A 16,581-nucleotide genomic window follows, 5' to 3' on the forward strand; every position below is an offset into this window, starting at 1 on the left:
AACTCATGTGAAAGTTATAAAAATAAGACGCCGTTGACATGTTTTAATCATTCTCACTAAATTCTATTAAAACCGAAAGAAAGGAAAAAGCTAAAAAGCGATTTGGTGAATGAAAATAAATCAGACTGGGCTGTCTGCCGGGGTTTAACTTTGTGTATAATCCATACAGGTTTCTACATTTCCATAATTAGGAAAAATCAGTTGCTCAAAATAACCATGTACACAAGTCTTACACTTTGAGATCGCCAGAGCATATACAAATAAATCCAATTTGCCCTTTAACTTGAAGAAAAAGGTACATTTTATTATACAAAATAAGAAATTTACAATAACAATGAAGGTCATGATCTTAAATAATGGTGTCAGTAATTCAAATGTACCTGTGGTCAGCAAAGCACAATCGAATATGAAGTGTATATTACGTTTAATTTACAGTGATATGTATAGCCACCATTTTCATGTGCGAGATCCACATATAAAGTGTTCAACAATCTACAGACGAAACAATTTCACATGAATATTACAATAATCAATTTAAAAAACATTTGAAATAAAGTCCCTTGACAAAAGCAGAAATAGTGCATGTACATTGCCTATCTGCTTCTACCTCTAATACCATAAAACCTAGAGTATCCCAAGCTTCTCTAAAACATGAAACTTACTTTTTCCATTTCGTCCAAGGAGACACCTACATTCAAACGATACATATATTCTGTCTAGAAATGCCCTCACTTTAAGGTTTGATACACAAAACTATGCAGTACGCACAACATGAGTGAGCTGCAGGAAGCAGTTGTATTACATTCATTTGAACTAAAAAGGACACTTCGGTACACAATAATATAATCTAAAACCACACCTATTACGGCAAAGAGATGGCCACCAAATAATGCCTTTAAGAGTAAGAGTCTTAAAGGAAGCATACATTTTTGTTATGGTCTGCAAATACTGATTTAATATAATAAATGGTTGCTGCTGCTTACATTTTCCCGATGAGTTGAAACTAATTGTGTAAGGATCTCAAACAGATGAGCAAACTGAAGAGATTCTCAAAGTGTAAACTGGGTTATTCATCTAGGATCTCTCTAATATGAATAATGCTTTTCAAATGCTTTTAGTTAAACTATTTTAAAGTTGAAGTATTTTGCAGTATACATCTAGAATGCATATCCAAAACATTTCAAGGGACATGCTTCTATTCATGTTACTAGAGTAAACTACACAAGCAAGAACAGGAAATCAAGGAACACTTACTCCAAGTGCATGCATCGTTACCCAACTGCAAGACACACATAAAACATTGACCCGCACACTAAGGCTCACACGTCAGAATATGTCCAGGTGAGTTAGGATCCAAAATATATTTTCAGAAAATGCAAAAAGACAGATGAAGTGACAAATGCTAGCTTTGTACATCCTTTTGAATAATACTCGATTACATAAATCCCACATATTAATAAAATGACTGAAGAAAAACTTACTGCACAAGTTAAGTGAAGTTTTTCAGGTGAATTACAGTACCCATTTAAACAGACTAAATGTGATTTTTAAATTGCATATCAAATTTGGCTAGACTCCTTGGTTTTTTGTTTTAAACTCACGACACAGAGACAGTTACTTCATTGCCTACAGCTTCATGATGAGAGTTAGTGTTTTGTAATTTAGTGTCTTGACCAGCCTTCTCGTTCCCTGATTCGGGAGGCTGAATGTCCTTTGGTATTTCCCCCTCTGTACGGGCACTACCATCGCTGCAGTCACCCGTGGCTTGCCCTGCAGCCGGCATGTTCTCCTGCCCGGCCGCCTGGGCTCTCCTCGCTTCCTCTTCCTGTTGATGAAGCATCTTCTCCACCTCGATCTCGAGATCCAGCCCCTCCTCGTCCGCCTCCACCTCCAGCTGCTTCATGAGCTCCTCCAGCTTCCTGGACTTGCGCTGCTCGTTCTGCTGGATGATGGCGTAGAGATGCTCCGTCAGCTGCTCCTTCACATCGGTCTTTTTGTGCAGGTCCAGCTTGGCCGCCACGTACTCGGCCTCTGCCTTCTCAAAACGCTTTCTGACAGGAAGACAACACCTTTACCAAACAGCCGCCTTCTGTATGTAGGGCATGCACATTTGCCTTTTTGCGAAAAAGCGTTAGAATAAAGCTTTTTCCTTTCATTTTAGTCCATGAATTAAACTTGACTGAAGACTCACACACACACCAAAAAAAAAAAAAAAAAAAAAACAACAATCACCAGAAACCAGATGCTGAAGACGTTTAAGGAAATCCTGCAGGGGGCAGCGTTATTTTTTGGGGAATCGATGAGACATCACAATGAAACGTGTAACAATGGCTTAGGCTTGGCATGCAATAGACAAATTCTGCTTCTTCCGATGTCAAATATGCACAGGTTAATAAAAGAAAACTGAAATCTAGTATAACCTACAACCAGATTAAAACACAACCATTATATTAACAGAAAACGTGAAACCTCTACTCAGTGGTTGCAGCAAAATGTATGTCAGATGCTTTCATATAAACATCATCAAGTACATGTGTGGCAGATGGGTCAAAGTTTGTATATTATCTGGCTCATAGATGAGAAATTAGACAAAACAATTACAAATCCTCAAACTAACAAAAGACCTTTCAGTGATGCATTGTGAATGTGGTAGGACTGTGTACAAGAAGGAAATTAAATTAATGGCTTATAAACACCTTAGTCATAGCAATTGAGATCCCACACTTATGTTCCCGTACTCACCGAGCACCCGAGTAGTCCCAGCTGGCCTGCTCGATGCGGCTTCGCAGGATACCGATGTCATTGGAAACCATGTCATCCAGGGCTTGGAGCTCCTTCTGGATCCGTTTCAGTTTGATAGCTTCCGCCTGTGTCCGTTTGGACCTTAAACAAAGGGAATAAAAGCAGTCAGTTTTTGTAAGAAGATTACTTTAATATAATGAAATGGTAATTGGGTTAAATTCCACACTTTATAGAACTTTCAATGCTTAAGAAAATTAAATGAATAAAACTATTTTGAATGTAAATCACTTTTAAATCAATAGATTATGAATATTATTAAGGTACAATGTGTAAACCTTTATTCACTTTGTTAATCTACTAGTATAAATAATCAATACATGCAATAAATAGACAATAAATGTAAAGTGCATCAATTTTGAAACCCACAGTAATCTGCATGTACTTCCTTCACTTTTTAGCATTTTCACCATTGACAGCATTGGAGAAACTATGCTCCTCTTACTTCTCAGCAATGGTCTTCGATAGGAGGGCTTTCTTGCGTTTATTCTTCTCTTCCATGAATCGTTGTTCCTGTTGAAGCTGCTCCAGTCGAGTCTTCTCTCTCCTACAATCGAGACAGGGGGCTTCATTAAAATAAAATAAAAACAACTCAACAATACAGCACATCAGTAACCTGCAAAACAGCCACATAAGAAAATGTTTTCCATCTTGTCAGCAGCTCTCACAAGTACATTTGTTTGCTGCTTTTGGTCTCATTACTCATTATCAATACTTCAGAAACCCTGATATGTCCATTTCTAACTAAATAGAAAGACACTAGAAACCATGTCTTCCTGCATATATCCCTGGGAAAATGTAAACTGACAACAATGCATATAACTGAATACAACTGGTTTCTGCGAACACCCAATGATTTATGATTTGTGCAAATGCACCTGTCACTCTGTAAATATCCTAGACTTACTAACAATTCCACTTCCTGCTTCTCTAGCTCCTTGGCAAGTGGAGCAACCTCCTCGGGAAGGGCCATGCGTTGGCCCTGGGCTCCCTGCTCGCTCTCCACGCTCCTGCTCCTCTGGAGAGCCTCATTCTCCTGGTGTGTCTTTGGAGGACTCTGGGCGAGGGCCGGCACTTTGGGCTTGGCAAGCTGCTGCTCGGCTGGTAGAGGAGCCGGGCCGTTCTGCTGGGTTGCCAGCTGCAGGGCCTTCTCTCGCTGCAGCTGCTGGCGGCTCCTGTTGGTCGGAGGTGGTCTGCGGCCCCGGCTGGAGGCATTCAGTGCCACCTGATCTGCTGGTGGAAGAAGCATTTTGAGCACAAGAATAGCATGTCAAGTGTGGAGTCCTACATTATGTATTCATTTGTTTGTTTTTTCAAACGTGTTGGGTGTGCACTGTGCAGCTGGATCAATTTAATATAAAAGATACCTTTGAGATAGGCCCTATATACATTACTGGAATGTATTTCTAGGTCACTAAAGCTACCATAAAGAACCAGAAAACGGATTCAAACTAGAGGTGCGGTTCAGTATAACTGGAAGGGGGAAACATGAGTTAAAGAAGAAAGACCAAAAAAAAAAGTTAAGTATTGATAAGTGAAAACAGTCACACCCCCATTTTTGTTTTAGAGGAATATTTTTTTCTGAAACAACACAACAAGCTCAAAATGTGACAATCAATGTTAGTTTGCACAGGTTTTGTATGGATCTGCTCCGTTTTTTTTTTTACAGTATTACAGTAATGTTTTACAGTATTTCACCTCTAGTAGTAAAGAGGTGAATTTGTACACGGAAGCTGCAGCAATTATTCCAACTATTTACCTTTATACTGCAATCGGCGGAGCTCTTCCTCCGAGAAGCCCGCCCACGCAGCCATCTCTGCACGGCTCCCCAGCAAAGCAACTCGGAGTGTCAAGTAAAAATAAAAACACACAAACCGTTGAAACAAAACAGAAACATTTCCCTAAACAGCTTCACTCCAATTCCGCATTACTAGGGAACCATTTTTGAGCAGCTGCCACGTACAGGTCCCAATCTAGGACCCCTTTGTGGTGTCTTGTATGAAGCCTGAGTTGCACTTTCGATTTAAAAAAAGTTGCCAGAATGAATTAACTTCATATTTGGATTAAAGTTAAGATAAATCAGATCACTAATCAGTAAACATATATACACGTAATATTCAGTGTAAAAAAAGTATCAATTTATTTTGCACACAAAATAAAGACAGGCGTTTTCTTTAGTTGGTTTTTATGGTTAACAAATGCCAAGGACTGCAGACGTGTGAATGATTCAACTTTACCAGTTTCAGGGCGTACCTGAGCAAACATTTAGGCAGGAATTTGTTTTTGGTATGGTTACAAAAATAACGACATGAAACACAGACCTTCAACTTGTAGACATACTTGTACATTTTAGAAATTAACTATCTGTAACTATGGATGAACTGAATACATGCATTTATTTTTATGAGAAGAGGTAGACGTCCATTCGTTTAGGGTTTAATTTGTACTGAATAGACTAAAGGGATTGAGTTGTGCATTGGGCATAATTTCCAATTTGGTTGGTGGCTAAAATAAGGGTTTGGGCAATTGTCAGGGCTAATTTTAAGTATATTCATAATTACCATATATCAGCATGACAGTAACGGCTAGTATGATCCCTAGCCATAAAAGAGAAGCCTAAAGTTTTATTTGGTGTGAAGAAAGTAGAGACATAGGAATGGCTTTACAGATACAGGTTAATTATTCATGTAATTCATATGACCCCAGAGATTGGAGATTACAGATGACACTGATAGGAGATCACACCATTGTGTTGGATCCCTGAGTTGACTGGGATCTACAGTGATTGGAGAGATGTGTGCATTGACCAAGGCAGCTGGCGTGCTAGAATATGAAGGAGTGCTATGAGATGTCTAGCAAGTCTCCATGTAGTGACTGACAGAGCAAGTTAGCAAGGCAGATGCAGTTGAGGCGAGTTCACTTTTCATACTGTTGCGATACAGTAGTGGCTTGTAATGACCTCACTTCACTGACTCTGGGTTAGGTCTATCGGTTTATGGACCCACAAATAATTTTTTATACTAAAGCAAGAGAGAAGAAAGTAATGGGAAGAAATATGTGAAAACAAAAACTCTTTTCCACTGTATCGTCACTGCAAGCCACTCCAGGGTTGCTTTGACTGTGCTTGGGGTCTTTGTCCTTCTGAAAGGTGACTCTCCATCCCAGTCTTTTGCAGATTAAAGCAGGTTTTCCTCAAGGATTTGCCTTTAAGTAGTTCCATTCATTTATTTCCCTCTACCCTGAGGAGCTTCCCAGTCCCTGCCACTGCAAAGCATCTCCATAACATGATGCTGCCACCACCATGCTTCACAGTAGGAATGGTGTTACCTGGTTGATATGCAGTATTGGGTTTACACCAGTCATAACGCTTTGCATTTAAGCTCAGCTGCTCAATTTGGAAGCGTGGCCTGCTCTAAGCAGATTCTGGGTGGTGTCGTATACCTTCCACTTCTAAACGATCGACTTGACAGTACTCCAAGGGATATTCAGTGCTTTTTAAATGTTCTTTTTAATCCCTCCCCTGATCTGTGCCTTTCCAAAACTTTATCCTGGAGTTGTTTTGAAAGCTCTTTGGTCTTCATGGTAGTATCTTTGCTTTGAATGCACTTACCCAACTTTGGGACCTTACAGAGACAGCTGTATCTAATCTGAAATCAGGTGAACCACTTTTATTGTACACAGGTGGACTTCATTCAACTTATTGGTTGCACCTGAGCTTATGTAGGAATGTCATAACAAAGGGAGTGAATACTTATCTAATGAAGAGCTTTCAGGTTTTTATTTGTAATTGATTTGTTTTTTCATATATGAATATGTAACATATTTGAAAGAGTAAAAAAGCTTAAGATTGCAATGGGCTGAACACATTGTCAGAAGAACAGATCAGATTGTCAAAGTAAGCTATTTTTACTTTGAACCTGTAGAGTGGAAACATCTTGGGGACCCAGCAGTGGCTCGATATAGGCTGATGGTGATGTGTGTGTGTGTGTATATATATATATATATATATATATACAAACACACACATACAAAATAAAAAGTGAATGCTTGATGTTTGTTACTTTTTAAATGCATTTGAACTTTGCTGGAGTGTTAGTGAAATTCATTAAAGCAAAGAAAATCACAAAAGTCACGCAATGCAATAATTGAACTGAAAGGTTTCATTGTAATTATCACTATAAACCCTTGGTATTTAAAAACTAAAAAACAAAAACATGTTCTGATGTGGGGAAAGTAATTGGTATTGTGGCAGGCTCATTAAAATGTACTGGGAAAGAAACTGGGAAATTAATTTTGTTTTGAAAGTGAGTGAATTACACAGAGCGCTATCCATATTAAGCTACTGATTCAGAATGTGCAATCCGTTTAATTTTTATATTCAGTTATAATTTTTTCTGTGTTTGGTAATATAAATAAATATTTTTTTGATTGTGGGAATCTTTAAGAACTATATTAATAGATAATACTTTAAAAACAATGCTTAAGACATTCTGCATGTAGAGCGAGTTGATACATTTATTTCTAAATGTCTATTTTTAGCTCATTTGATAATGAAGTATACTCTGTTTAAAACACCATGGTCAATTTTCCTTAGTCCTGTCATGGCAAGATAATTTCTATTCAGTTTAAACATTCATAAAAAATACCCCTATTAATGCCCATTAAAAATGTGTCTTTCTAAACTGCAGAAACGCCAGGCTTGGCGCTTGATCAGCTCTTCCTTTTACCACATGCACTGGTATGCCTTTGCTTGGCAAGCGCAGTGTAATACCTCTCTTTCAAATTCCAGGACTCCCAGTGGACTTCACGCAGTTTGGAATTGGACTCATTCTTTTATTAACCTCTGACCTGCTTGGCCACAAGGGCAAGGAATCGACTGCTAGGGGGGAAAGGCTAATTGATGGCTGTAGGTAAGAGAAGAGACCGTGAAAAGATAAACATAATTAGGCCACAATGAATAATTTATCCTTTCAGGGAGCAATAGTAGATGAGTAATTTGTTAATAAAATTTGTTGTGTGATTAGCCTGGAAATTGAGTGATGTGCCCTTTTTCTCGGCTCCCGCATTTCGCTGCACAGTATTTCAAAAAGCAGACCTTCCTCACAGATTATAGAAACCATAACAGAACCATGCCAGTAATAATGTACAGCACTGTCACCCTATGTATGTAGACACTTTTCTTGTTTTCATGAATAGCTTATCTGTAGCAGGTTGAGGCCCTTCAATTGAGGGGTAATTGTCTCTCGTTTGTCACTCATTAGTGATATTGATTAAATATCGAATGTTTGGTGTTCCTAAACACAAGCTTTTACATCCTCTTGGAACTGTGTTTAGACAAACAATGGTTAATACAAAGATGGGAAGGAAATCTGATCTGAAACCTATTATGTGTAATCAGTAGCAATTATGTATTTATAATGTGTGTGTGTGTGTGTGTGTCCATTTAAATACAGTAATTGGTGATTTTGAATTTTAAGTATGGCTGTTCATCTGCTGTGTTCTACAATGTCAAGACAAGCAGTCTAACAGTAATTTCCAAATTATTGCAAAACAAAACAATTTTTGGTAAGGCCAAGAAAGGTAAAATACTTTCAGGTATAAGGAAACATGAATCAAGCATATTTTTTTAACCCCAAAGAGCGATAGAATTACACTATTCCTGGCTTATATAAAATAAATGAACTTGTTTTTGCAAATGCAAAAAATGCTTTTACCAAAAGAACATGCCTTGGAGACTGAGGTTCATTCTCATCCCCCCCATGGCTCTAATCAAATATTCTCTTGTTTCAATTATTAGGGACATGTACCTGATTTGCATTTCAAAATCAAGCGCCGTCATCATTGGAGAAGCATTACCAGGAAATGCTGTAACAACAGTGGAAAGGTTAGTGCCCCAGACATTGGCCCGAGGGTAACTTGGTGCCCAGGCGCCTGTTACTCTGAAGGATAATCCACTGGACACCCGCAGCCCGACTCCACTGCCTCCAAGGCCTGACACGGAGTGGAACCCATTAACATCTAATATTATTTGCAGAAATAGGGGGAAAGGAGTGCTTTTTAAAGATCATTAGTCACAATATTTTTTTGCTGTGCCAAACATTACTGGCACAATTGCAAATTTGATATGGAACATCTGGGGCTAAATGAGGTAGGGTGGACTAGGTTGGGAATTCAACAAAAGCGGCCTGTCGAAAAAAATATGAAAACAAGTTGTTTTTATAAAAAAAAAAGAACGAAAAAGTACTGCACTATATAAATCAAACTGAGAAAGTAGTAATTGTTTTCAAAATGTATATGAAGTCAAGTTGGCAGGAGTGAGGTTAAAGCCATTAAAACAAAAAGTCACGCAATATTAAACCCAATCCACGTTTTATTGTTATTACCACCATCATCCAGTAGCACTTAAATAAAGGTTGTTCTGATTTTTATAGCTGTGATGTGGGAAAGCAAGTATGATTGTGGTGGACTGATGACATTGTCAGCCCTGTAATGAGAAAATAACAATGAGTAAGTAATAATATTTCTTTGGCAAAGTTAGACCATTACAGGGGGGAGTAGCCATACCATTCCTGATTTATTTTAAAAAGCAACACTGATGGCCATTTATTTATTTCTGTTATATTTTTGCTTTTCCAAAGCATGATCCACTGAATGCATCAGGCGTTCTAATGTGTGGGCTTAATTTTTTTTATAACTAAAACATTGATGGAATAACTTTATTTTCCAGCTTTTGTTCTTCCTCAAGTCTTCACAGTTATTGCCATCGGCTGGGAAAGCCAATGCATATGTTTATGTTGGAATAAAATAGAAGAAAGAAAGGCAATGCAGACCTCAACTTATGAATAGAACTAAAACAAAAGCATTTCATCAAAAACAATGGGTCTGCCACATACTGGAAGATTTTTGAATGATATGATTCTTTGCTTATGCAGGAATTTAGAAAAAAAACACTGTACACTCAATTACATAGCACATCTATTGTTTGTGGAATTCATTACATTTCTTTATAACAAAATCTAGTTATAAGATTTCTAATTTACGAGCTCAACATAAACAAATATTTTAGTTATGTTTGATATAATAAATCCTATTTAAAAAGTGCAGATAGATTGTAACTGAATAACTAGTGTTGAGCAGGCCCACTATGTGTTATGTAATGTACGTTTAAATCCAGTGTAACTATCCTTTTAATCTGAAAAGGGTTACTGAATTATACCCTAGTAATTGTACAACCTTATGACCACAGAATAGTTAGCATAACTAGTTTACTATACATTATTCTAAATTCTAATCTAATTTCATACATTTATTTGTGAAGTGCCATTCTAAAGCTCTCATGCCCTGTTTTTACCCCTCATAACTTCATTTAAACATTCTGTTTTGGTGCGACCAAACCCTTACATATTTCAGTTTCCACTTGAAAAACAGCTAAGCTGGGAAAGGAATCATTCTCCAAATTTAGCTTTCTATGCAGTTTTGTAGTTTGCCAACAGAAACAAAGTGTGTTGTTTTTTTATCCAAAAGCTATATTTAAAGCATGCTACGTTTTCAAAAAGTAAAACTTATGAATATCACCTATTAACTCATACAAATTGGCAGCCCTGTTTGACAAATCTGATGTGATGTGTGTACCTTAGCCCTGGAGGGGGTGTTGCCGTAGCAGTATAATTTATCCAGACAGGAAACAGGAAATAGAGTTTCATAACATTTTACATCAGACTGAGCACTCCGACTGTTCCAGGGCCTGGCAGCTGAATGCATCATCCTGAGCTCCTAGTGTTCACTCCTACTCTTGTACATTACTGCACCCCAAGGACAAGCAGAAATAAACTATATTTTACAAGACATTATCATGTCAGCCATTTTACATCACACACTCAGCTTACATCTTATTTCCTCTCAGATTTTCTTCACTGGCAAATTCTAGAAACGTAGACTATTAGCGCAAAAGCTTTGTCACAAATGGACTTTTCAACAGCATAATGATCCAATGAACACATCCAAGTCTACAAACAAATCTGATGGGACCTCTTCTTAATTAGTCATCACAATCCTCAGGACACAATCCAGTAGAATAATATATAAGTCAATACAAGCTGGAGAGGTGCTGGAGAAGATGATGAACCCTTAAAGGCTACACTAAGCACCTCCTCCATGTTGTCAAAGCCAAAGTGGATACACAACATTCTGACTGGAACATTGTCTATTGAGAAATATATGTAACTAATAAACACCTTCATTTTCTTGCTCAAGTTACACTTAAACAGTTAGAATATAGTTGAAAGGATACTGCAGATAGATAAATAAGTGTGTCCACAGAAAGAAGGATGCATACCTTAATAGACAGTATGCCGATTTACATATAAGATACACAGTGCCATAGATCTTGAAGAGGAGAACGTGGTTAAGTGTTCTTTGCAACAAAACAATAAAACCAGCTCCTTATAAAACCAACCCCACATCTTTTTCACATCTGGCAGCCAATTATTTCTGAGCTTTAAACGCAAAACACCTCAGGAGGGTATAAATCTTGCGGAGCAGGGAGACAGGCTTGTACATGGGATCCAGATGGCAAGAGGTTTAATGGTCTTTTGTAGCATGTCTAGGACGCCAGTGGCTTTGAGCCTGGTCTATAAATGTCCAGTCAGACTGAACGCATAGCCAGAGAGGACCTGCTCTGTGAGATGTGGACTAAAGACTGCAGATTCTCTGTGGGGTCTCTATAAACCTCCTTGTTGTTGAATTGGAGGGGCAGAGGCTCTCGGTGCTAGGCAATGGTTCAGAAGTTCAAGGGTTCAAGTCGAAGAGAAGATGAGTTGTCCACCACTGTGGGTGTGGAAGTGTGCAGCTGGGAAATAAGTCCAGAGAAATAACTAATCTGGTTTCTGGTTCTGCAGTTCTAGGAAGACTGAATACTGGTGATATTTCCCACATAGTGTTGATACAAAGTTAAGGAACAGATGTGCTTAATTACCAGCAAAACACTTTAAGGAAATATCTCTGACAGCCCAATAATGGCATTCAGCAGGCTACCTGCTACTAGTTTTGAAACATGTCAAACAGGAACAATGGTTCTTGGAGATATAATAATGTTATAACATGTTTTAAATGGTTATTTGTGTACTGTAAACTTTTTAATGAAAAATATGTCATTATTGAGGAATCATTAAACACAGTTTACTGCTTGTCATAAGACATATCCTGATTATTGACACCTTTTAATAATTTTTTGAAAAACGTATACACTTTGAACATTTTGTTTTTATCTTGATTATAACATACTTTCCTAATAGGCTAATAAGTTAATATTTTGTATATACAAAAGCAGAGAGGGAGGAATATTTACCCTTAAGATGTAATGCAGTTTCTCCCATTAGGGAGTTTTTACGAAGTCATATCTCAGTATTGTTTGAGAAGTGGTGCAATTAGGTTACTGACCAACCTTAATTGAATACTTACTTCCCTTTGTTACCTCAGTTATAATGAATTAAATACTTAATGATTTACTGTGTTTCTAAAAAGTGTGTTAAACATTAAAACCTAGCTAGCCATGACCCTATCCCCCCTTCTCAACACAATGGCACAACTGCATGTCTTTGCAAGGCACTGCACATGAAATTTGTATTATTATTATTGATATTATATTTTCTTTCGTTTCAGCTTTATCTGCCTTGCAATTGTTTTTTTGTTTTTCATTTTTAACTGATACAGCTTGTCACAGAGACAAAGGATTTTGTGACATTTTTTTCCTTTCATCCATTATGAATTATGAAGTCAAGAAACATATATGAAAACATAGCTGAAAATTACTTATATAATAGACTGCCAAGCTGAAAAAAAAATCAGAACTGTGAGCCTCTAATTAATTATGGGGAACCTAGTTCCAAGTTTTTCTGTAGGATTGACGTCAGCTGTTTTTGTGCCATTTTTTAATTCAAGATACTTATCATGGATCAGATTAATACATTAGAAAGGTTTAAGGTATCAACACTGGCAGCTGATTAAGCAAAATATCTATTACAAAATCTTGTGTAAAGATTGTGCATACTGCCAACAATAACATACTCCATTCAGCTGCATTGACTAATGAGAATTCTGCAATTGTCATATCTATGTCATTTATTCTATTAGTTAAGAAAAAAATTCCAGCTGCATTCTTGCTAACAGCTTTATTTATTCATTATTTTGTATTAATATACAGGAAGGAGTTAGTGAAATACATCCTACTCTGAAAGGGAGAGATTAAGATATACTGTTCCATGTGGATTTGGAATAAAAGTGTGACGAATAAGAAAACTATGAAATACAAGTATATGAACATTAGAGAACCAAACCGCACATTTGTTTCAGCCATTCATTGTTAAAATTGAAAACACAGAGAAGGAACAAATATTCCTGCTACTTATGATGCATAAAATAATAATCATATTTATAGGAATTAAATAAATTCAGCAGAAAATGTCAGAAACCTTGAAAGGGGTGATACAAAGGAAAATACATGATCAAAACCGTCCCATTTTAATGTCTCACTGGGGGTACACCTAATTGCTTTGTAAAAGATCTGTATGTTTCGGTTTCCCTGACCTCATTCAGGCCAGCTCTCTTTTCTACACAAACATGCTTCCTAACTTCTGTTCTGAATTTGTTCTTTAATTTCCATCTCTGACCCTTGGTCCTGCCATCTGTACTGAGTTTCGAGTAATAACCCTGCCTTGACATTATGTACACAACTTCTCTCCCACATTTCACTGAGTTGGGAGTCAGGCTTGTCAGTTTGAGCTGGGGTGGGGGGGTGATAGCTTTTTTAACACAATGATCTCAAATGCATTTAATTGTGATCTCATTTGAGATTACAGTTACATTTTACAACACTGTCGTACACTTTCAACAGATCATAACTAATTCACTGTTAATTATGGCTACTTTTGTGTGGAAGTGCAAAACGTGAAAGAAGAAGCTTAAAAATAAATAAGTAAATAAATACATTTGACTTGCTTTTAAGGATCACTCATACAAACAGAATAGAAACAAATGTTAACTACAAAAAAAAATTCTACGTGTTTGATATCATCCATAATAAATTAATTACTATAAAGGCAATTACAATATCTGTAGTAGTAATATATATATATATATATATATATATATATATACATGCCATAAACAAATTACAATTCACTAAATCCATTCGAACAAGACAAACAAATATACCAAAAATATACATCATAAATAAATGTCATAAACTATCAGAAGACTTTGTATCACTTGCTTCTGCTAATCTGCTGGTGGCTTATTATCTGCAATTCAACTGGTTCAGCCCCAGAACTCAGTGCTACCATGGGGGGACATTTACAGCTATTTTTTAACAGAAAACATTTGTGTTTTTTAAATAAATAAAGTAATGAAGTCCACTCAGTTCCTACGCATAGTTTAAAAAGAGGAGGAAGCTGAATATCCTCCAGCTGTCACTTTTTGATTTGAAAGTTTTATGTTTTCAATTATCATAAAAAAAATAAAAAAATAAGTTCTGCTTCTCATGAAAACAGTGCTCCCAGTTCTAACCCTTGCTATTCTGCTTGGAAACTGAAAACAACAGTGGAGGTCAATTTCAAGGGCTTCATAGGCTGGCTTCAATTTGATGCCTCTTCTTTCTTTTGCCAGCTCCCAGGATCTGACATTTAACATGACAGCAGTAACAACCTGCTGTTACTGGCACATTAAATGGATAAAACATAATTTATCACCACATTGTTTCATTTATATTGTGCATTCACAATTTCAGAGAAAGTTGTAAATTCCAAAAAGTATACTGTTATATTTCGACTAGTACCTGCACATTATTTTTCTATCGTTACTGACAACTTCTTTACAAATAAAAATATATCTTATTTTTCCATGCACAGTGCTTTTCACAATGTGCATGCCACTCTGCTGTTAGCTTTGAGCCTTCCCAGATATAATAATAATAATAATAATAATAATAATAATAATAATGATGACAAGTCAAAGTTGTGTGCACTAGAGTTAAACACCTCAAACCCACCCCCACCCTGATCCCTCACTCTTCTTACTTAAGAAGATATGACACATGAGGGGCTAATAAGTAGTCTATAACACAGCATAAAATTTGTACTCTGTAATGCATTACTGTCTGTTGAAGTAATACTCTCTGCATCATTGTGCTGGAGTTCATGGCCACAACATTTACTTTCTTACAATTTCAGACAATTCCCATCTGTCTTTTCATTGCTGCAAGGTGCACATTTGCAATACTGGAAACTTCTCCCTATTTTGGCTTGGAGAAGTCTTCAGTCGTCTTGTCTGAAGACCAACAATGTGTCTCAGATGTGAAGGAACCCCACAGAATTAATCAGCGAATGGATGGAATCCAGGAAAAGATGTCACATATCAGAAATAAGTTTACTCTGAGCTGTGCCTAAACACAACAGCTGAGCATGTGAATAGTCAGGCCTACTTTGAATGAGAATGTTATTCACATTACCTGACAGGTGATCTTTAATGGAGTGACATAATTAACTGCAAAAACAAGAGATACACAACTGTGATGTACATACCTTATGCATGTCTATCAGCATGTCCTCAAACAATGTAGTCGGTAAGCTTCATTTCTACCAAAATGTTTCAACAAAACTTGTCCTTTAATACAAGAAAATGTATATGGAAGTGGAGGACATTGGCCGCAGATTAATGGAATAATCTCATCTTTCCCTGATCCGATTAATCTTGTGGCTAAATTCATGTATGTAATGTAACCTTTATCCTGCAAGTTTAAATTGATCTTTTGTGAAATTATATGATATCCATGATGGAGTTTTAATGTCAATGCATTGTCAATCAAACAGTATATGTACATAGGTACAGGTTGTTTATATGTGGAAAAAGTGCGAAAATATAGGATTTCACATAAGGCAAAGGAATAGAAACTGCAAATTTTAGCATTAACATAAGTTTAAAAAAGTGAGATTCATGTTAAAATGTTAAACAGGGTTTTCATTAACAGTATTATTGTTTAATCTGCAATGGATAAGTATGACTATCATACCTAATGGATCTTGCATGTAATCGACTAATTACATTATGATGGGTTTGGCTGAATAATTCTTTCTTAAGATTTACCACTTTCTCTGAAAGAGCAACTGCAGACATCTGGTTGTAATCATAACATTTTGCCCATCAGCAATACGGGGTTTGGCAAAGACATGCAGGTACAACAAGAGCCATTGTGTTGAGCGGTGGGGATAGGGTCATGGCTAGCTAGGTTTTAATGTTTAACAAACTTTTTAGAAATAGAGTCATTTATTAAGTATTTAATTCATTATAACTGAGGTAACAAAGGGAAATAATTATTCAATCAAGGTTTGTCAGTAACATAATTGCACCACTTCTCAAAACAATACTGAGATATGACTTCGTAAAAACTCCCTAATTGGAGAAACTGCATTGCATCTTAAGGGTAAATATTCCTCCCTCTCTGCTTTTGTATATACAAAATATTAACTTATTAGCCTATTAGGAAAGTATGGTTATAAAAATGTCTGCCTTTTGTTATTTGTAGATGCATTAAAATATGCAGCTAATATTGAATTAATTGTTAATGTAATGCTAATTATCAATGTTGACACCTATCTATATGGATATCTTACAGAAATATAGGGATATTTTTAGTAATGGACTTCAACGCAAATGAGCAAAGTAATAAACCCAGTCAGTCAATCAGAGATGCAAAGTAAGGTTTTGATTGGAGACACATGGGGGTGAGTC

The 16,581-nt window shown here is 36.7% G+C and overlaps 1 protein-coding gene across 2 annotated transcripts; it reads right to left on the reverse strand.

Annotated features, from left to right (window-relative positions):
* Positions 1-283: 283 nt before the first annotated feature.
* gorab (golgin, rab6-interacting) lies at positions 284-4,766 on the reverse strand. Of its 2 annotated transcripts, none has more exons than XM_066692178.1 (5): positions 4,559-4,766; positions 3,711-4,029; positions 3,245-3,346; positions 2,743-2,883; positions 284-2,051 (listed from the first exon to the last, which is right to left on the reverse strand). In XM_066692178.1, the coding sequence occupies exons 1-5, from the start codon at positions 4,611-4,613 to the stop codon at positions 1,598-1,600; spliced, it is 1,071 nt and encodes a 356-aa protein (XP_066548275.1). In that variant the 5' UTR covers positions 4,614-4,766; the 3' UTR covers positions 284-1,597. The 2 variants fall into 2 exon arrangements, with proteins under 2 accessions (XP_066548275.1, XP_066548274.1); XM_066692177.1 differs by having other exon boundaries at positions 3,711-4,032.
* Positions 4,767-16,581: the final 11,815 nt, after the last annotated feature.

The sequence above is a fragment of the Amia ocellicauda genome, chromosome 19 (genome assembly GCF_036373705.1).
Source record: "Amia ocellicauda isolate fAmiCal2 chromosome 19, fAmiCal2.hap1, whole genome shotgun sequence".
Taxonomy (NCBI): domain Eukaryota; kingdom Metazoa; phylum Chordata; class Actinopteri; order Amiiformes; family Amiidae; genus Amia; species Amia ocellicauda.

What these genes read in the sequence shown, in the direction of transcription:
- gorab (XM_066692177.1), bottom strand. Translation starts at nt 4,613, where the DNA reads ATGGCTGCGTGGGCGGGCTTCTCGGAGGAAGAGCTCCGCCGATTGCAG. An exon ending in GAGAAGCAGGAAGTGGAATT is followed by an intron (nt 3,347 to 3,710) that starts GTTAGTAAGTCT and finishes TCTCGATTGTAG; the next exon opens with GAGAGAGAAGACTCGACTGG. An exon ending in TGGGACTACTCGGGTGCTCG is followed by an intron (nt 2,052 to 2,742) that starts GTGAGTACGGGA and finishes TCTTCCTGTCAG; the next exon opens with AAAGCGTTTTGAGAAGGCAG.